General features: G+C 41.5%; 1 protein-coding gene across 3 annotated transcripts in view; it reads right to left on the bottom strand.

Moving 5' to 3' along the window:
- Positions 1-13,338: 13,338 nt before the first annotated feature.
- Positions 13,339-17,270, bottom strand: part of LOC120515749 (tubulin polymerization-promoting protein-like) — a 46,545-nt gene continuing 42,613 nt past the window's right edge. For all 3 annotated transcript variants that reach the window (XM_039737031.1, XM_039737032.1, XM_039737030.1), the window contains exon 4: positions 13,339-14,258. In XM_039737031.1, coding sequence (XP_039592965.1) covers positions 14,061-14,258 — 198 coding nt within the window. In that variant the 3' untranslated portion in view covers positions 13,339-14,060. The remainder of the gene's footprint in view (positions 14,259-17,270) is intronic.

Genomic DNA, 17,270 nt, shown 5'->3' with positions numbered 1-17,270 from the left:
CAGCATTGGTGCACTCGACACTCACCGTTATGGAGGAATATTTCGGACAAAATTAAATAAATAAATAAATGCGTAAATAAATAAAAGTACTGTGAAATGTGAGCATAAGTAAATAAATGTGTCATGAAATGAGAGCATAAATAAATAAATGTGTCACGAAATATGTTTTTCGTTGCTTATTTATTTATTTCATTTTGTCCGTAACATTCCTGCAAACCGTCATGAAATACGACTTGAAATAAAACTGTCACTTTCACTCGTCAAATTTGAGAGGGCGGTCCCTAACACGCCCTCTAGTTACTGATTGGTGAATCGATAGCACAAGAATTCGTTAGAAAAATGCTTACTACTGCCGATGAAATGGATTCTGCCGAAGATATTACGTATTTTAAAGAGAGAATTGAAGATTTATCGGAAGAAATGACAATGTTGGCGGCCCTTTTAGAACTGAGTATTTGACCCTTGTTTTACGAGTATAAAGTCAGTTGCATATTCGCAGCTACTTTTTCAAACAACTGTACAGCTCTGATCAGTGGTAAAGTTGTTCAGTTCAAAATATTAGTTGGAGGTGCTTTAGGCATTCCATGTCAGAGTACCTGCACTAATAGGGCCGTTGCAGCTTACCGTATATCAAACTGGCTCATTCGCCTTGTGATCGTCTTCTCCGATACACCATATATAGATCTGTCGTACTTTTAAACCGCATAACAGAAGGTGTTCTATTGACTCAGCTGGAATGTCAAAAGATGGACGTCCTGAGCAGGGTACTGCATCACCTGAACTGGAGTGTAGTAGAGTCTGTTCCACCTGTTCTTCGATAATTTCAAAAATAGTTTCATCTATATCGGAGTCTAAAAGGGCCGCCAACATTGTAATTTCTTCCGATAAATCTTCAGTTCTCTCTCTGAAATACGTAATATCTTCGGCAGAATCCATTTCATCGGCAGTAGTAAGCATTTTTCTAATTAATTCTTGTGCTATCGATTCACCAATCAGTAACTAGAGGGCGTGTTAGAGCCCGCCCTCTCAATTTTGACGAGTGAAAGTTGCAGTTTTATTTCAAGTCGTATTTCATGACGGTTTGCAGGAATGTGACGGACAAAATGAAATAAATAAATAAGCAACGAAAAACATATTTTGTGACACATTTATTTATTTATTTATGCTGTCATTTCATGACATATTTGTTTATTAAGGCTCTCATTTCATGACACATTTATTTATTTATGCTCACATTTCACAGTACTTTTATTTATTTACGCATTTATTTATTTCATTTTGTCCGAAATATTCCTCCATACACCGTACATGCGCACTCAGACCGACCGAGGAGCCTTAATTGCTTACGACGCAACCAGCCCGCCTTTATTGAACTTGAATAATAATAACGACGTAGTATCGTAACAACTCGAGATTATCATCAACATTCAATAGCAATTTTCTGAAAAGTGCACTTAATGCAGAAAACCTAACAATGAAATACACAAAATTTTACAATTCTCTTATGAAACAGAGTAAGAAAAAATGAATTTGCAGAGACATTGGGTCAAAGTGACTCAGTTCAAGCTCTTGAGGGTAACATTTTGTCCACGATTTAAATTTCATAATAGATCAGAATCCTGCCGAGGATTTTAAAAATTCTAAACATCCATGCCGGGCCCGCAGGCCAGCTTTTAGTTGTACCTTTACAGTTAGCCATTTAAATAGCCATCGATTTTTACTGTACAACTAACTTTCAAGATGAAAAATTTACTACGTGGCACTTACCGAACAATAATAAAGTGGCAAGAATCCCCAAGATATTGCAAAAAACGCAGCTAAATTACTAAGTAAACTGTTTAACGTAAAATTGATAGCATTAACCTGAAATCTTCGGTTAACAATAAACACAACGACATTATAGTTACGTCACAGCGCAAAGAACAATAGTAGCTGTATAATAAGTAACGCTGTGTCTAGGCATCCAAAAGTCGGACTCCAAATTTCATTCTAAGAATTATTTTCAGGTTAATATAGCAAAGGAAAACTGTTCAGCTTCCGGAAAATTCTCGTCCGTTTTCATCTGGGCCTAATGCTGCAGCATCAATAGCACCCACCTTAATCCGGCCCTGTCGGTGTCCTCGTTTACGAGATTTTTAAAAATTAAAACATATTTAATTGTTTCTTTACATAAAAAAATAATTAAATAAGAATAAACAATGTATTCTTTGTTTTTGGGATTAGAATTACTACCAAAAACCACACAAGGCATTTTAACAGTTATTAAAGCACTTTAAAAAAATAAATTGCAAATATTTGATCGAAGTTAGCTGAACACTTGCAAATCTTATGGAAGCAAAAATGATAGGATACCGCGACACCGCACGAGTATCATACCTTTGTTAGTTGTGTCATGAGTTATTCTCAGCTATCTTATATTATGCAGGGGGCGCAGTATTATTCCATGTAGAAATGGGGCCGCGAAATACGAATGTTTAAGAACCGCTGCCGTAATGTTTGGGACACAGCAATGGCAGGTCTATTAAAGACATCATATTTAGTCCTTTGTCGCGTATCCCTGCCATGCAATGGCTGCCTGAACGCTGCAGTTCATAGACATCAGCAGGTCCTGAGGGATGCTCTTCAGCCCCTGCTCGTTTTGGGGGCTTGTCCCCTTAATCTTCTCTTCGGCTTATAGAAGTCCTGCGCAAGTGGATTTAATTCAGGTGACTGGCTTGGCCGTTCAAGAATGTTCCACTCTCCCATGCTGCCTCAGCAGTCTGTTTGGCTCAGTATCTTGTTGGAGGATGAAGCCCCGTCCAGTGTGGCAATTAGTGGAACTCGAGCAGATCAGATGTTTCTCTACACCTGGGAATACTTTGTGCTGTCAGCAGTTCCATCATCAATGAAGAGAAGTGTGCCAGGACCTGTGGCAGCCATACATGCCCAAGTCATAACACCCCCAGCACCACCATGTTTAACTGATGGTCTGCTTTAGGTCTCAGGCAGTTCCTTTTCTTCTCCATACTTGGCTCTCACCATCACTCTGATGGGGTTCATCTTTGTCTCTTCTGTCCACAAGACCTTTACCCAGAATTCTATAGGTTCTTTGAAGTTCTTTGTCCCAAACTGTAATCTGGCCACCCTGTTTTTGTGACTATCTAGTGATGTTCATCTTGCAGTGTGGCCTGTGTTTCTGTTCATGAAGTCTTCTGCCGATAGTCTTCTCCGACACGTCCACATCAGCCCCCTGAAGACTGAGTCTGATCTGTCAGACGGGCGTTTGTTGCTTTTTCTTCACCATAGTGAGGATTCTTCTGTCATCATCATCAGCAGTGAGGTCTTCCTTGGCCTACCAGTCCCTTTGTGATTACTGAGCTCACCAGTGTGTTCTTTCTTCTTCATGATATTCCAGCCAGTTGATTTTGGTCATCCTAAGGTTTTACCGATGTCTGTCTATGATGGTTTTATTTTTGTGTTTCAGCCTCTTCTTTGACTTTCATTGGCACAGCTCCTGTCCTCATTTTGAACAACAGCAACTACAGGCTCCAAACGGTAGAAGCAGGCGGAGGTATCTTATGAAGCCACGAAACCCACTTGAGGAATCACAAACACCTGGGACGCCAATTGTGTCAAACATTATGGTGCCCTGAAATGGGGGGTCCATGCAGAAGGGAGAGAGAGGTAGTTTGGGCGCGAGCGTTGATGCCCACCACACGACGAGCTACATCACAATCCTAATTTAGGACCCGAGTGCAGCCTCTCAACGGGTGACCCCTCAGCACCACATGAGGGTATCTAAAATGTCCGCCACAAATGGAGTGGCACAGTGGGAGGTTTTTCTTCAGTGGCTGGAGTGCCACCAAGTAAGGTAGAGGACATTCTGGCAGATTAACGTCACACTCAGGATGGAGTCTTGCTCAAGGGCCCAGTGGAGTGAAATCACTTCTGGCATTTTTTTGATTCAAACCGGCAACCATCCAATGGCGTCTGAGCCACCACTTGTATAAAGTGTGCCGTCGTTTCTACACGCTGTGGCCAAAATGTCAGCAAATCCCCTTAAATGAAAGCCTGCGATGTCCACTTTAATCATGATGTCTGAATTGTCTGATGTGTAATTTTAAACTGTGAAGCAGAGGAGTAAATCAAGGAGAAATGGGTCATTGTCGCAAACACTATGGGGGCACAGTACACCAGTTCTACCAGCTCAGCCCCCCGCAGTGCTTACACCAATCTTACGACATGAAAGCATCTTCCTAAATTTGTATTTAACGTTGTACGCCCTGCAGGAAAAAAAATAATCTGAATTGAAGCCAAGACCTCCTGACTGGGTGACAGTGACGATGACAAACCTAACAGACGAATGGCTTTCCGCGACGGCGATCATTCGGCGCGAACCACACGCAGATGAGGCGGCTGAAACAGAACTGAAGATGGCGGACGGGAGCTAAAACAAGGCAGGCGCGTGACAAACACACGCGTTACGTGCAGAAGGCGAGCTCCTCGTGTTGAGGAGAGTAGATGAGGTCTGCGTCCTTCTGATCTATTGTTGTAACTTTCAAAAGAGTCGGGCTGAGAGATGGAGACAGGTCAGCCATTATTAGTCCAGGGGTGCCCACACTTTTTCGGCTTGCGAGCTACTTTTAAAATGACCAGGTCAAAATGATTTACCGACATTAAAAATTATATTGTACTAGCCATGTGCGCCCAACTACGTTGCGTGTTAAAGTTGTCTGTGAAGGGCTTCCTGTTTAAACGCGGCTGCCAGTCGTGAACTGGGCCCTTCGTCGCACAGCATTATGATTTTTTATAAGGGAAACAAAATTACAAAAGAAAACCCTTGGATATTGACTTGATAGGAACGGCCTACTCGGAATCACTGTCCGAATCGTAATTATGTGGTGGTGGAGGAGCATTTCTGCTTCTGTCCGTTCACAGTCCGTCTCGTTTTCACAACGCTGTCGTTTCCTCTCACGATGTCTTCTCAACCTTTCTCCAATCTCGCAGGTTGTTTTGTGGCAATCCAAAGAGTAAGGCAATATACACGGAGCAATGGTTATAAAAGGGGGACACATACAGTAGGTATCCAGGCTCTTTAAAGCATAAATAGGGATCACTTCACTGACATGTGAGCAAGGCACGGTACAACTGTGAGACGCGCAGCACTCGCCGGCTACAACGTAACAATAATAATTTCCAGAACGTGCCGTTACGTTGTCATTCATTTTACCCACTGTCTTTCTTTCATTCATATGTTACGTAGGCACGTACCTTTTATCTTCGCCAATCTCATTCTCTAACCAGGCCTCAGGAGCTAACCAGCGTAACCCTGTCCACCACCCCTTTCGTTATTCCGGCACATTGTTGACATCTGTGAGTAACAACAACGTACTAAACTGGAAGGCGGTCTACGCATGCGTGGAATTCGCAGACAAACAAAGATCAAGATCTAAATGAAGATCTCTTTAGTTAATTTAAAGCACAACAATTCGTTTAGTTTGAATGTCTGTGTTTTGAGGTGTGACTGGCGTACTACAGTCTTCAGTAGTATAAGCCTGGAGGAGATTCTTAATGCAATGCCTATGTGTTAGCTGTCTCTCTACTGCCATCTAGTGCTGCTTCTTCTAATTCATTCACGGACAAACAAAGATCAAGATCCAAATGAAGATTATACAGTATATACACTCACCTAAAGGATTATTAGGACCACCACACTAATACGGTGTCTGACCCCCTTTCGCCTTCAGAACTGCCTTAATTCTACGTGGCATTGATTCAACAAGGTGCTGAAAGCATTCTTTAGAAATGTTGGCCCATATTGATAGGATAGCATCTTGCAGTTGATGGAGATTTGTGGGATGCACATCCAGGGCACGAAGCTCCCGTTCCACCACATCCCAAAGATGCTCTATTGGGTTGAGATCTGGTGACAGTGGGGGCCATTTTAGTACAGTGAACTCATTGTCATGTTCAAGAAACCAATTTGAAATGATTCGAGCTTTGTGACATGGTGCATTATCCTGCTGGAAGTAGCCATCAGAGGATGGGTACATGGTGGTCATGAAGGGATGGACATGGTCAGAAACAATGCTCAGGTAGCCCGTGGCATTTAAATGATGCCCAATTGGCACTAAGGGGCCTAAAGTGTGCCAAGAAAACATCCCCCACACCATTACACCACCACCACCAGCCTGCACAGTGGTAACAAGGCATGATGGATCCATGTTCTCATTCTGTTTACGCCAAATTCTGACCATTTGAATGTCTCAACAGAAATCGAGACTCATCAGACCAGGCAACATTTTTCCAGTCTTCAACTGTCCAATTTTGGTGAGCTTGTGCAAATTGTATCCTCTTTTTCCTATTTGTAGTGGAGATGAGTGGTACCCGGTGGGGTCTTCTGCTGTTGTAGCCCATCCGCCTCAAGGTTGTGCGTGTTGTGGCTTCACAAATGCTTTGCTGCATACCTCGGTTGTAACGAGTGGTTATCTCAGTCAAAGTTGCTCTTCTATCAGCTTGAATCAGTCGGCCCATTCTCCTCTGACCCCTAGTATCAACAAGGCATTTTCGCCCACAGGACTTCCGCATACTGGATGTTTTTTCCCTTTTCACACCATTCTTTGTAAACCCTAGAAATGGTTGTGCGTGAAAATCCCAGTAACTGAGCAGATTGTGAAATACTCAGACCGGCCCGTCTGGCACCAACAACCATGCCACGCTCAAAATTGCTTAAATCACCTTTCTTTCCCATTCTGACATTCAGTTTGGAGTTCAGGAGATTGTCTTGACCAGGACCACACCCCTAAATGCATTGAAGCAACTGCCATGTGATTGGTTGATTAGATAATTGAATTAATGAGAAATTGAACAGGTGTTCCTAATAATCTGTTAGGTGAGTGTGTATATATATGGGTGGGTAGTAACGAGTTACATTTACTCCGTTATTTACTTGTGTAATGTTTAAAAAACAATTGTACTTCTAAGAGTAGTTTTACTGCACCATACTTTTTACATTTACTTGAGTACATTTGTGAAGAAGAAACGCAACTCTTACTCCGCAACATTGGGCAACACTCGAATGTTACTTTTTTCCACTAGATAGAGTCTGACAGACGATTTTCAATCTGCTCTGTAGCATATGCTGTCAAGGTGTTGCGCACGCGCCTTCCATTGCGTCTCAACTGCGATTTTAGTTCCCTCTCCTTTCTCTTTTTCAGATCGCTTTTCGGATGGAAGTCAGTTTCGTAGTTTTTATGAACATTTCGAAAGTGCCTTTCCACATTTTTCTTCTTTGGAACAGCAATGATAGACTGACAGATCAGACAAACGCACTTCAATTGTGACATTGTGAGAAAAAAAATCCTCTTCAAATTCCACATCCAGCCCATAACCAACAATTAAAAAAAATCCCTTCTTTAGTCGACATAAATTGGAAGGCTAACTAGATCACAGCCGGAGTTTTGCAGTAGCTCGCGCGTTTGATCGTAGGTGCGGAATGACCAGTGTGTTAGAAGAAAAGAGATCTCAGACTGGCCGCCCTGTATGTCAATCAAGATGCAAATGCCATAGGGAGGATATATGATAGACTAACGTTTAAATTTTTTTTTTAATGCAACGCGATCTACCTGCACTACCTTTCCGATCTACCGGTCGATCGCGATCGACGCATTGGGCATCCCTGCCTTAGCCAGCCTAGTGAGCCGGCCGTCCATTTGTAAAAATGTCGCATCTCCAAACTGAGATTCTAAAGCCCTGTTCATCTCCTTTCAAGTGCAGTTCTAAGAAACGCTGATGTCCGACTTGAAGTTTCGTTGCTAAACGGAGCGAGCGGCCCGCCTGACAATCAACATGGCTGACACAACTCCAATCTCAGTACACGCGTACTTTTAAAAATAACGGGGTCAAACCGGAGCAATCCAGTTCAGGGCCACAGCAAAGTAATTCAGCCCTGGACGGGTCACCAGCCCATCACCGGGACGGTGCAGGTTGACTCAACAGTCCCTGGCAGCCATCAATAACGAAACTGAGGATGAGTCAGACAATTAATGACACACACCATCAGCAAGAGGTAGGTGCGAGTGTGTTGTGCTTTTATTACAACTGAACAATAAAAATGGGTAAAGAAAGGGTCTAAAGTGTAGTGCTTCAGTAAATAAAGAAAACCATAAAATCAAGATGATCAATGAGGAGGTCAGAAGCTATTAAACAATAAATGATCCTTAAATATGAGCTTCATATCCACGGCAGACTCCACGATGCTTCTTTCTAAAATCGACATCTCTGCTTATACAAGATGGGTTCCTTGCAGCAACAGGGGACGTCCTCTCGCCAGGGGCACAGTCACCCTTCCGCCAGTCTGCGGTCTCCCACCAAACTGTGCTCCTTCCTCTTGTCTGCCATCCATTGGCTTTCGGTGGAAGCCCACTCACAATGCTTGGTCACTTTGCTCCTCAGAAAGATGACCCCTCTGCACCAAACTCGAGTGTCAGGCGCACACTCACTCCATTTCTGGGGTTTGCTTTCCCAACTGCCTGCCTACCCTCCTAAAGTATCTGCTCCGACGTGATTCTACCCAGAGCCGTAGCGTGGGTGGTGCGAACTCCGCACCCGGCGCAGATCGACAATGCGCTTGTTTTGGGTTAAAAAAAAAAAGAAGAAAAACGATTAAAAACTTAATTTCAGTGAAAATTAGTTTAACTTTCCCTTTACTTTTTATGATTGTGTAAACAACTTGCACATTGAAATGTGTTTATATTGTCAATTTACAATCACAGCCGAATTATTGGAAATAAAAGTGCAGTTCTAAGTAAAATAATGAGAATGACGCACTGCTTGAGAAACCGCCACACCACTAATATGAAAAAAACGCACAACTAAGCGGCTGCGTTGGGCTGGCGCCCTGCCCGGGGTTAGTTTCCTGCCTTGCGCCCTGTGTTGGCTGGGATTGGCTCCAGCAGACCCCCGTGACCCAGTAGTTAGGATATAGCAGGTAGGATAATGGATGGACAACTGAGCGATGCACAACCCGTCATTCCGCTGTCACAGTGATAAGTGATCCTCTAGCCACTCGTATCTCTACACACTCGGCGCATTTGAAGCTAATTAGATTTTGATTAAGCTTTGGGTTGCCAGACGGCCCTTATATACGGGACATGTCCCACATTTGATAATTTTGTCCCCTGTCCCGTACTGACCGTCCAGGGACACCCAAATGTCCCGTATTTAGTTCATTTTCAAATTCCGTAATAAAAATATATTTTCAATATCTTCTTACGGTACTTAGTTGTAACTTTATAAGTAATTATAATTTATTTTCTCGGATTCTCTGGATAAAAACAACCCAAATGCAACGAGGAAACTCGTGTTTGCTGCCTGTTTGTAAACTTGTTCACTTGCTCTGGTTGGCTGAGGACGGCGACACTCTTATCGTGTTGCTCTCCAGCCGCGCTGCTGTGCAGTTCTGGATCAGCAGTACCACATACAGTGACTGTCGACAAACGGTGTTGTTACTACTCGCCACGGCCCACTTTTTTCTAACTGCATCTATTAAATAATAATAATAATAATAATAATAAATCCCTGTTGTATTAAATATTTTCAAATGATTTCAATTTTACATATTTTTTTTTTTAGCTTGTATTAAATCATCCATCCATTTTCCAACCTGCTATATCCTAACTACAGGGTCACGGGGTCTGCTGGAGCCAATCCCAGCCAACACAGGGCGCAAGGCAGGAAATAAACCCCAGGCAGGGCGCCAGCCCACCGCAGGGCACACACACCAAGCACACACTATGGACAATTTAAAATCGCCAATGCACCTAACCTGCATGTCTTTGGGCTGTGGGAGGAAACCCACTCAGACACGGGGAGAACATGCAAACTCCACGCAGTGAGGACCCGGGAAGCGAATCCAGGTCTCCTAACTGCGAGAGGCAGTTTTGTACATTGTTTACGTGCATAAATGAAAATGTTTTCTTTGTAAATGATACATTTGTTTTATCCACTTAGATTGAAGAACGGCGCTTACTTTACCATTCGCACCAGGCGTCATTTTTCCACGCTACGACACTGATTCTATACCATCTTTGTCTCGTCTCATCCTCTTCTTTTGTTCCTCCATTGTTTCATGTCGAATTCACCGTGCAGGCTCGCTTTATATCTCCAATTGGGTAGAGGTGCTGCCATCATCGGCTCCAAGGGGTGAATGAAGAACTTAACTGTCTCGACGCCCCAAACAACTTCGGAGCTGCGGGTGCAAATTCCAACGTGCAACTGCACCCACTTGTACGCTCCAAGACTTCCAGTTATTTATTTAAAATGCGCAGCGCCACAAACCTCTCCCCCTACAATCAATCACCAGGCCCCAAGCTGGCTCACAAAGGACGCCGGGCTGTTTCTTTTTTTATTCCCAGCAGTCTTGCATTTACTTTTCCTTTCTGCCTTGATGGCCAAATCTAATTCATCACGTCTTCTTCGTTCGCGTGACTAGAAGCAGCTCAGTGAGGCAGTGATGGGTCACGGTGGACCGTCTACAGCAGGTCACGGTAGCCAAGGTTTGGGGCAGTGATGTGACAAAGATGACATGGTTTTGCAGTTTCCATGCAAAGGTCTGGAAATTTATTGGTACTTGATAACGACCAGTAAATACAAACCAAATTTCATTTTTATGAAAATGTCAATGTACAGCCACAAGTTATTTGATGAACTATACAAAAAATAAAATATCTAAAGGGTGTTTGAGCACCTTGTATGTTGTAAGCCCTCAGAAAAAGAGAAATCCAGTATATGTAAAAGTTTGTGAGACTTTTGACACTCTGGTTTTGTGACAACACTTTGTGCTGCCTTTTTAAGTTAACCCTTTACTAGCTGTGCTACTCGTCTATGACAAACTGAAATCCAATAAGCAGTTACTCTGTGTTGGACGTATTCCTCCTTAATGTTTGCAGGTTACCATCTATTGCAATGTATTTTATAATGAATACAGTGCATTGCCGCACCCACCACACAACAAACCATCTCAGGATCCCAGATTTGGACCCGAGTGCAGCCATGAAACAGGTGAGACCTCGGCACCGCACTAGTTTAAATGGAGTGGAACAGTGCGAGTTTTTTTTTTTTTTTAATTTTATTTTTTATGGTGGATGTAGTAATAAAATACATTATTTTTCATTCCAACAGATGGTGCATCCTACACATCCCTGTTTTTTACGAATTCCAAATTAAATGGCGTATAATAGAGACAAAGTAACCAGACATGCTGACACTTGTCCTTTTATTAAGGGGGATTCCAGGGGTCTGCAAAGTCTGTCCTGGAGGGCCATAATATAGCTGCAGGATTTTGTACCAACTTGATTTCTCAATGAGAAGTCAATTCATGTTGTTGAAGCACTTTTTGTTCAAGCAACATTTTTACGCTTCATTTTAAGGTTGCGTCACATTAGACTCATTGTCGTCATTGACCTAAGCTCAGCGAGTGGGAATCAGTCAGTGGAACAGCCAATCCCATAATGTGAAATACACTGCGACTCACTCCAACTTGTCCATAGTGTGCTCCGACAGAATCAAACACATCTGGTTTTACCTTTAGTCGTAGGGCTGGGCTCTGTGTGCACGAGAGCCGACACGATGAACACTGAAGTACAATGCATGACTATGGCAGGAAGGAATAAGGAACACGCGTGTTTTGGACCTCACAAACACTAGAGAAGCTTCTCTGTCTGATTCCTTATGTTTTACGCACCACGAGAGGATGGGGAAATTAAATTTAAAAAAGGCCTGAGGTTGAGGCTGAACTCTCTGTAGCTATTACGACAAAACCCTTTGTACAACATCGGCACCGTCAGACAGCAGACATCAGGCTGGGGGTGAGCCAAAAGACTTCGCTGGAGAATAGGCATGGAGTCGGGAACACTGATATACCCAACGATTTTCAGACATGGCCCGGTGACGAGATCAGCAAGTTTGACACACCCAACGACTAGAAGCCATGCAGTGTAACATCAGCTTTAACAGATTTGTTTGTGAAGATGTACCATCCTTAATTGCTTATTTCAGTCATAAACAGCTGTATTCACGGTTTTAAAATGCTCCTTATTAGCAATAAGACACAAATAAGAAAGGAACCAGCAGTTCTCCATCTAACTTGTTTCCATTTTCACCCGTGTGTGTGTTCATCATGAACTGAATCCGATTTAATAAAATAGGGGAGAAAAATGAGTACAGCTGAGAATGACGCATCCAATTCAGTCTATAAATCATTTGGGTGATATCTTTGGAAAAGAAAAAAAAATCTACAACATAAAAAAATAAGCGGACATGGCGGAATTAAAATACTAATAAGCCATAAAATAAATTAAGGTCCGTTATCGGTAAGGACTGGTTTCTAATTAAGCAATCACGTTGGAAACGGCCTGTTCTTGTCAAAATTGTCCTAATGTTCGAAGTCAAATCATTTCTTCAACATTATTATGGTGAAATTGTATTCTTTTTGTACTTTTACTTAGGGGGGCCAAGTCCCCTTGTGCCTTCGGCACCCAACTCCCCTGGCACCTCTGCCGCCCAACACCAGTTGTGGCCAGAATATTAGTAAAATCTGTAAATGTACAAAAGAAAAATGATTATTTATTGGAGTCAAAAATCATAAAATTCTATAAATATGTAAAAGAAAAATGAATTATTATTTAACAGAGTAAAAATCATGAAATGAGAATAAAATATTTACTCTCTTACCGATTGGCGTACTCCTGTTAAACCGAGGTCCACTCTGATCGATGAGTATTCATAAGACACTAAAGAAACGATCCGTTCGTTTTAAATGATATTCTTATAGATAAAAAAAAACTCTTTTTAAAAAAGGACTCATTTAAATATCCGGTGAAAACTAAAGTGGTGCGCAATGGGTCAGCTAACTAAATCACCTAAAAACAAACATTGGTGTTATGAATAGATATTTTGCTTTTTTAATAGTTTGTTCGTGTGAAAGAAAGTTTACTTGACAAAAAATAAAAACCACGACTTTCTTGATATTACAAACCACAACTTTCTTGAAATTTTAGTTTACAATTTAAAAACCGAATAAGAATCTGAAAATCTAATGTCATTACATTAAAGTTTGATAAATTATGAAAAGAATGATACCAAACATATATATGTAGGTTTTACAATAAGCCCGATTTAAAGCGTGACATAAAATCGTTGCACTTTTAGGCCTAGGATTTTATATATAGAGAGTAGATATGTATAGTTCTTACGTCACAAACCTGCAAAATGATCTCACATGTCCAGGATAACAATTTCAAAAATGATGACAAGATAGGCACAGCATAAACAATCTGCAAAGAATGACATGCAAACATCTGACTGTTTAAATCTTTATATTCTAAGTTTTGGGGAATATAAGACAGCAGGGACTATAACTAAAACAAATTAAAAAAAAACAAAGTACCTGATTTTTTTTTGGAAACACAGAGTCCTCAGCAATACAGTGACATTAGTAGGTATTATAGTTTTTATCTGTGGGTCTTTAAACAGAGATTAAACCATAAATGTTTAGTTTAATATCTATCAAATCGCATAGAATTATATACTAATCAGTGCTTTGGCAAAGCTGCAGCTATTACTGTTCACAACATTATTTTTGTAAAATCCAGTTCAAAGATGACACCTAACAGCTGTTAACAAAACATTTCAGTTTTCATAAACCTTTCCCAGCTTACTACACCCCAGTATCTAAAATGTTGCTAAAGTTATGTTTTTGGCAACTTGCGACTGTGGCCCACCACAGTTTATTTTATAATTTAAATGTATATTTATTGGCGCACTAGCACACAGTTGAAGTAGAAGGAGAATGCAAATGCAGGCAAATGAAGACCAAACTCAGGTGTTCTGTCATCCAAGTAACTTGCGCACAAATGCCAGGCTTGCAGAATATCCTGTCTGGAAGGGTCTCTTCAGAGGGATGAGCTAATGATTCCAGTTCATTTCTGAATGAGGCTCCAGTGTAGAACTGTCTTGCTTTCTGGAGCATACACAGCTTACTGACTTCTCTCTTTCGGTATCATTTTTACTCTACTTTACATTTATTTTGATCTTCCTTTTACCTTTTGTTCATATGTACCAGCATGTTTATACCCAGATACATAACCAGAGTCATCTACTATTTCCACACGGCCAGCTTTGCCTTTTCCTTTGCCACTCTCATCAAATCGCTCTTTATGGGAACCTGTGAACTTGCTGGTATCGGTCAGCCGGGATACAGTAGGAGAATCCACTGCAACCTGTCACAACAGATAATACAGATCATGAAGCAGTATGATCAAATATCGTGCAAGACAAACACTGCTAATTACTTCTTATTTCAACACAAACTATTATTCTGTGACTTGAAACGTCTTTGAAGTTCCCAGATTATTGAGGAACTGCACAAAATAACATACAAATGAGAAGATCGATAAGGTTTTATCAGTAAAATTGTTTTTATACTTTCCCATAAATCCATATATTTGCATGTTCTCCCAGTGTCTGCGTGGGTTTCCTCTGGGTGCTCTGGTTTCCTCCCACAGTCCAAAGACATGCAGGTTAAGTGCATTGGCGATCCTAAATTGTCCCTAGTGTGTGTGTGACCTGCGGTGGGCTGGCACCCTGCCCGGGGTTTGTTCCTGCCTTGTGCCCTGTGTTGGCTGGGATTGGCTCCAGCAGATATCCGGGACCCTGTGTTAGGCATATAGCGGGTTGGACAATGACTGACTGACTTTCCCATAAATTTCCATACGGTGGACAAAATACTAAAAACATCACATGAAAAAGGAGATAAACTTTGAAGTAAGCATGTCACAGTTACAGAAGCAGCTGCAAAGATGGGTCATGTGAGGTGGTGTTTGACTATATGCAGTAGGTCCCACCTATAAAGAGGTCAGTCAGTCATTTTCCAACCCGCTATATCCTAACACAGGGTCTGCTGGAGCCAATCCCAGCTAACACAGGGTGCAAGGCAGGAACAAATCCCCGGGCAGGGCACACCTACCCACACACCATGGGACAATTTAGGATTCTAAATGCATCTAACCTGCATGTCTTCGGACAGTGGGAGAAAACCCATGCAGACACGGGGAAAACATGCAAATTCCACACAGGGAGGACCCGGGAAGCAAACCCAGGTCTCCTTACTACGAGGCAGCAGCGCTGCCCACTGCACCACCCCTATAAAGAGGTCTGACCATTAATTAGCACTTTAACATGTGAATTATCAAAGCGACACATGGTCACTAACAGAGTTCAAAGGAGGGTGTATAATTGGTGACCAAATTTTAGGTGTATCAGTCACAAACCTGCAAAATTATCTCATGTGTCCAAGATAACACTATCAAAAATGAAGACAGCATATGCAAAGCATAAACAATCTGCACTGCCAAAGAGAAAGAGCGGGTACAAGTAGAAGATCACCAACAGGGTTGATGGCCAATTCACAGAATTGTTGCTAAATGCTACAAAAATCAACCTTAAAAATGACCACAGAACTGACTCAGAGCCCCTCTGACCCCTTTTCAGCAAAAATTAAACATTGTGAACTTCAAAAATCTAGAATTTACTGCAGAGCTGCCTTCCTGAAACAATCTGTATGGAAGGCTATTGCACGAAGGCCAATGATCTGGTGTAAGGAGCAAAGAAGCAGGGCCCAACTTTCAGTCTATTTCCCATATCAAATCAAATTTTATTTGTTACAAAGTATATATACAGTACAATATGTAGCAAAATGCTTAGTTGCTTAACTCCAATGACTGTGTATATCTCTCTATTATAAAAAAAAATCTTGGAAGGCTTGGAAGGAGACGGTACATGATCTTCTCAGAAGACAATCTGACGTCCTGTGAGAGACACTTTAACGTCACGCGGGACAAGGAAGTGAGACAAAAGGACAGCTGCTGTACAGGCTTTTAAATGATCGACATGCAGCGCGACATGCAGAACATGCAGCAGAAAGGCAGCAGCTGATCAGACCACATCTCCTTAGCGTGCGTTCAGCCCCTCCTTGACAACGTGAGCGGCAGAGACACAAAGTGGCTGGAGTGTAGCACGCCCAACATGACTTTATAAATAACAAAAATCATGAAACAGAATTTTGAATGTGTAATAAATAAGAACTAAATGATAACTCAAAGACTCAATAAAAGAGAGTTAACAAAAGGGTATCATCTATTTCTAGACACTTTCCTTATTCAAGTTGCATATGGACTGTGGACAGAGGCGCCTCCTCAGTCTTTCTGAACCTGACTTTAGGCAGTGGTAGCGTTTACTGATTTTCTTTGCTATGGTTTGACTCTGCTTGGTGTAAATACCCTGGACGTTACAGAGTGCCCACCCAGTGATTAGTTCAGCTGACCCCACCACTCTCTGCAGAGCCATGCAGTGCTGAGTTGGAGGAGTTTAAGTTGAGATATAACTAAAGGGTGCTTTCAATCCACAATGACTATTGCCAGCTGTTGAATATGGTGGGCTGTCATCTCATGGGACACAACAGGTCTGATAATTGCTCTGCGTGGTCATATAATTGCCAAGGAAAATGAAGCCCTTTTACAGAACCAGGTATTTGGAGAAATATTTCAGATAAAATTAAATAAATATGCAAATAAATAAAAGTCATGTGAAACGTGACAACAAATAACAACATGAAATATATATACTTGTGGGTTGAAATAATTAAATGTGGCGCCATGAAATATATTGTCGTTGCTTATTTCTTTATATATTTATTTCTTAATTTATTTCAGCGGCACATCATGAAATAAACAACAAGAAATAAGCTCTGCAGTTTCACTTGTCAAAGTTAAGAGGGAGGATTCCAACGAGTCCTGTGTTTAGACTGGTGAATTGTCCATAGAGTGGACTTTTGCGCTTTCCTTGACTTGGAAATCCTGTGGCAAGAAAAAAATTACCCCAAAATTTCTGTGCACGGCAGCTACTTTACTTAAAGAAACTTCAAATTTATCATCATCTGAATTGTCTGCATTAAATGTGGCTCTCGATGACAAAATGTTTAGGTACCACTCTAGTGAAAATTCACCAATCAAAAAACAGTACTTTCATTAGAGCCCACCTTCTAGAGAAAGTGACAGTTTTTAAGTACAGGGCTTATTTCATGCTGAGTGAGCGTCACAGAAATAAATAAATACGTAAAGAAATATGCAACAAAAATATACTTTGTGAAGCATTTATTTATACTCACATTTCATGTTATTCTATATTTGTTGTCACATATCACAGTACCTTAATTTACTTGTTTAATAGTATTT

The sequence above is a fragment of the Polypterus senegalus genome, chromosome 15 (genome assembly GCF_016835505.1).
Source record: "Polypterus senegalus isolate Bchr_013 chromosome 15, ASM1683550v1, whole genome shotgun sequence".
Taxonomy (NCBI): Eukaryota; Metazoa; Chordata; class Cladistia; order Polypteriformes; family Polypteridae; genus Polypterus; species Polypterus senegalus.
This window is presented reverse-complemented; position numbering and strand designations above follow the sequence as displayed.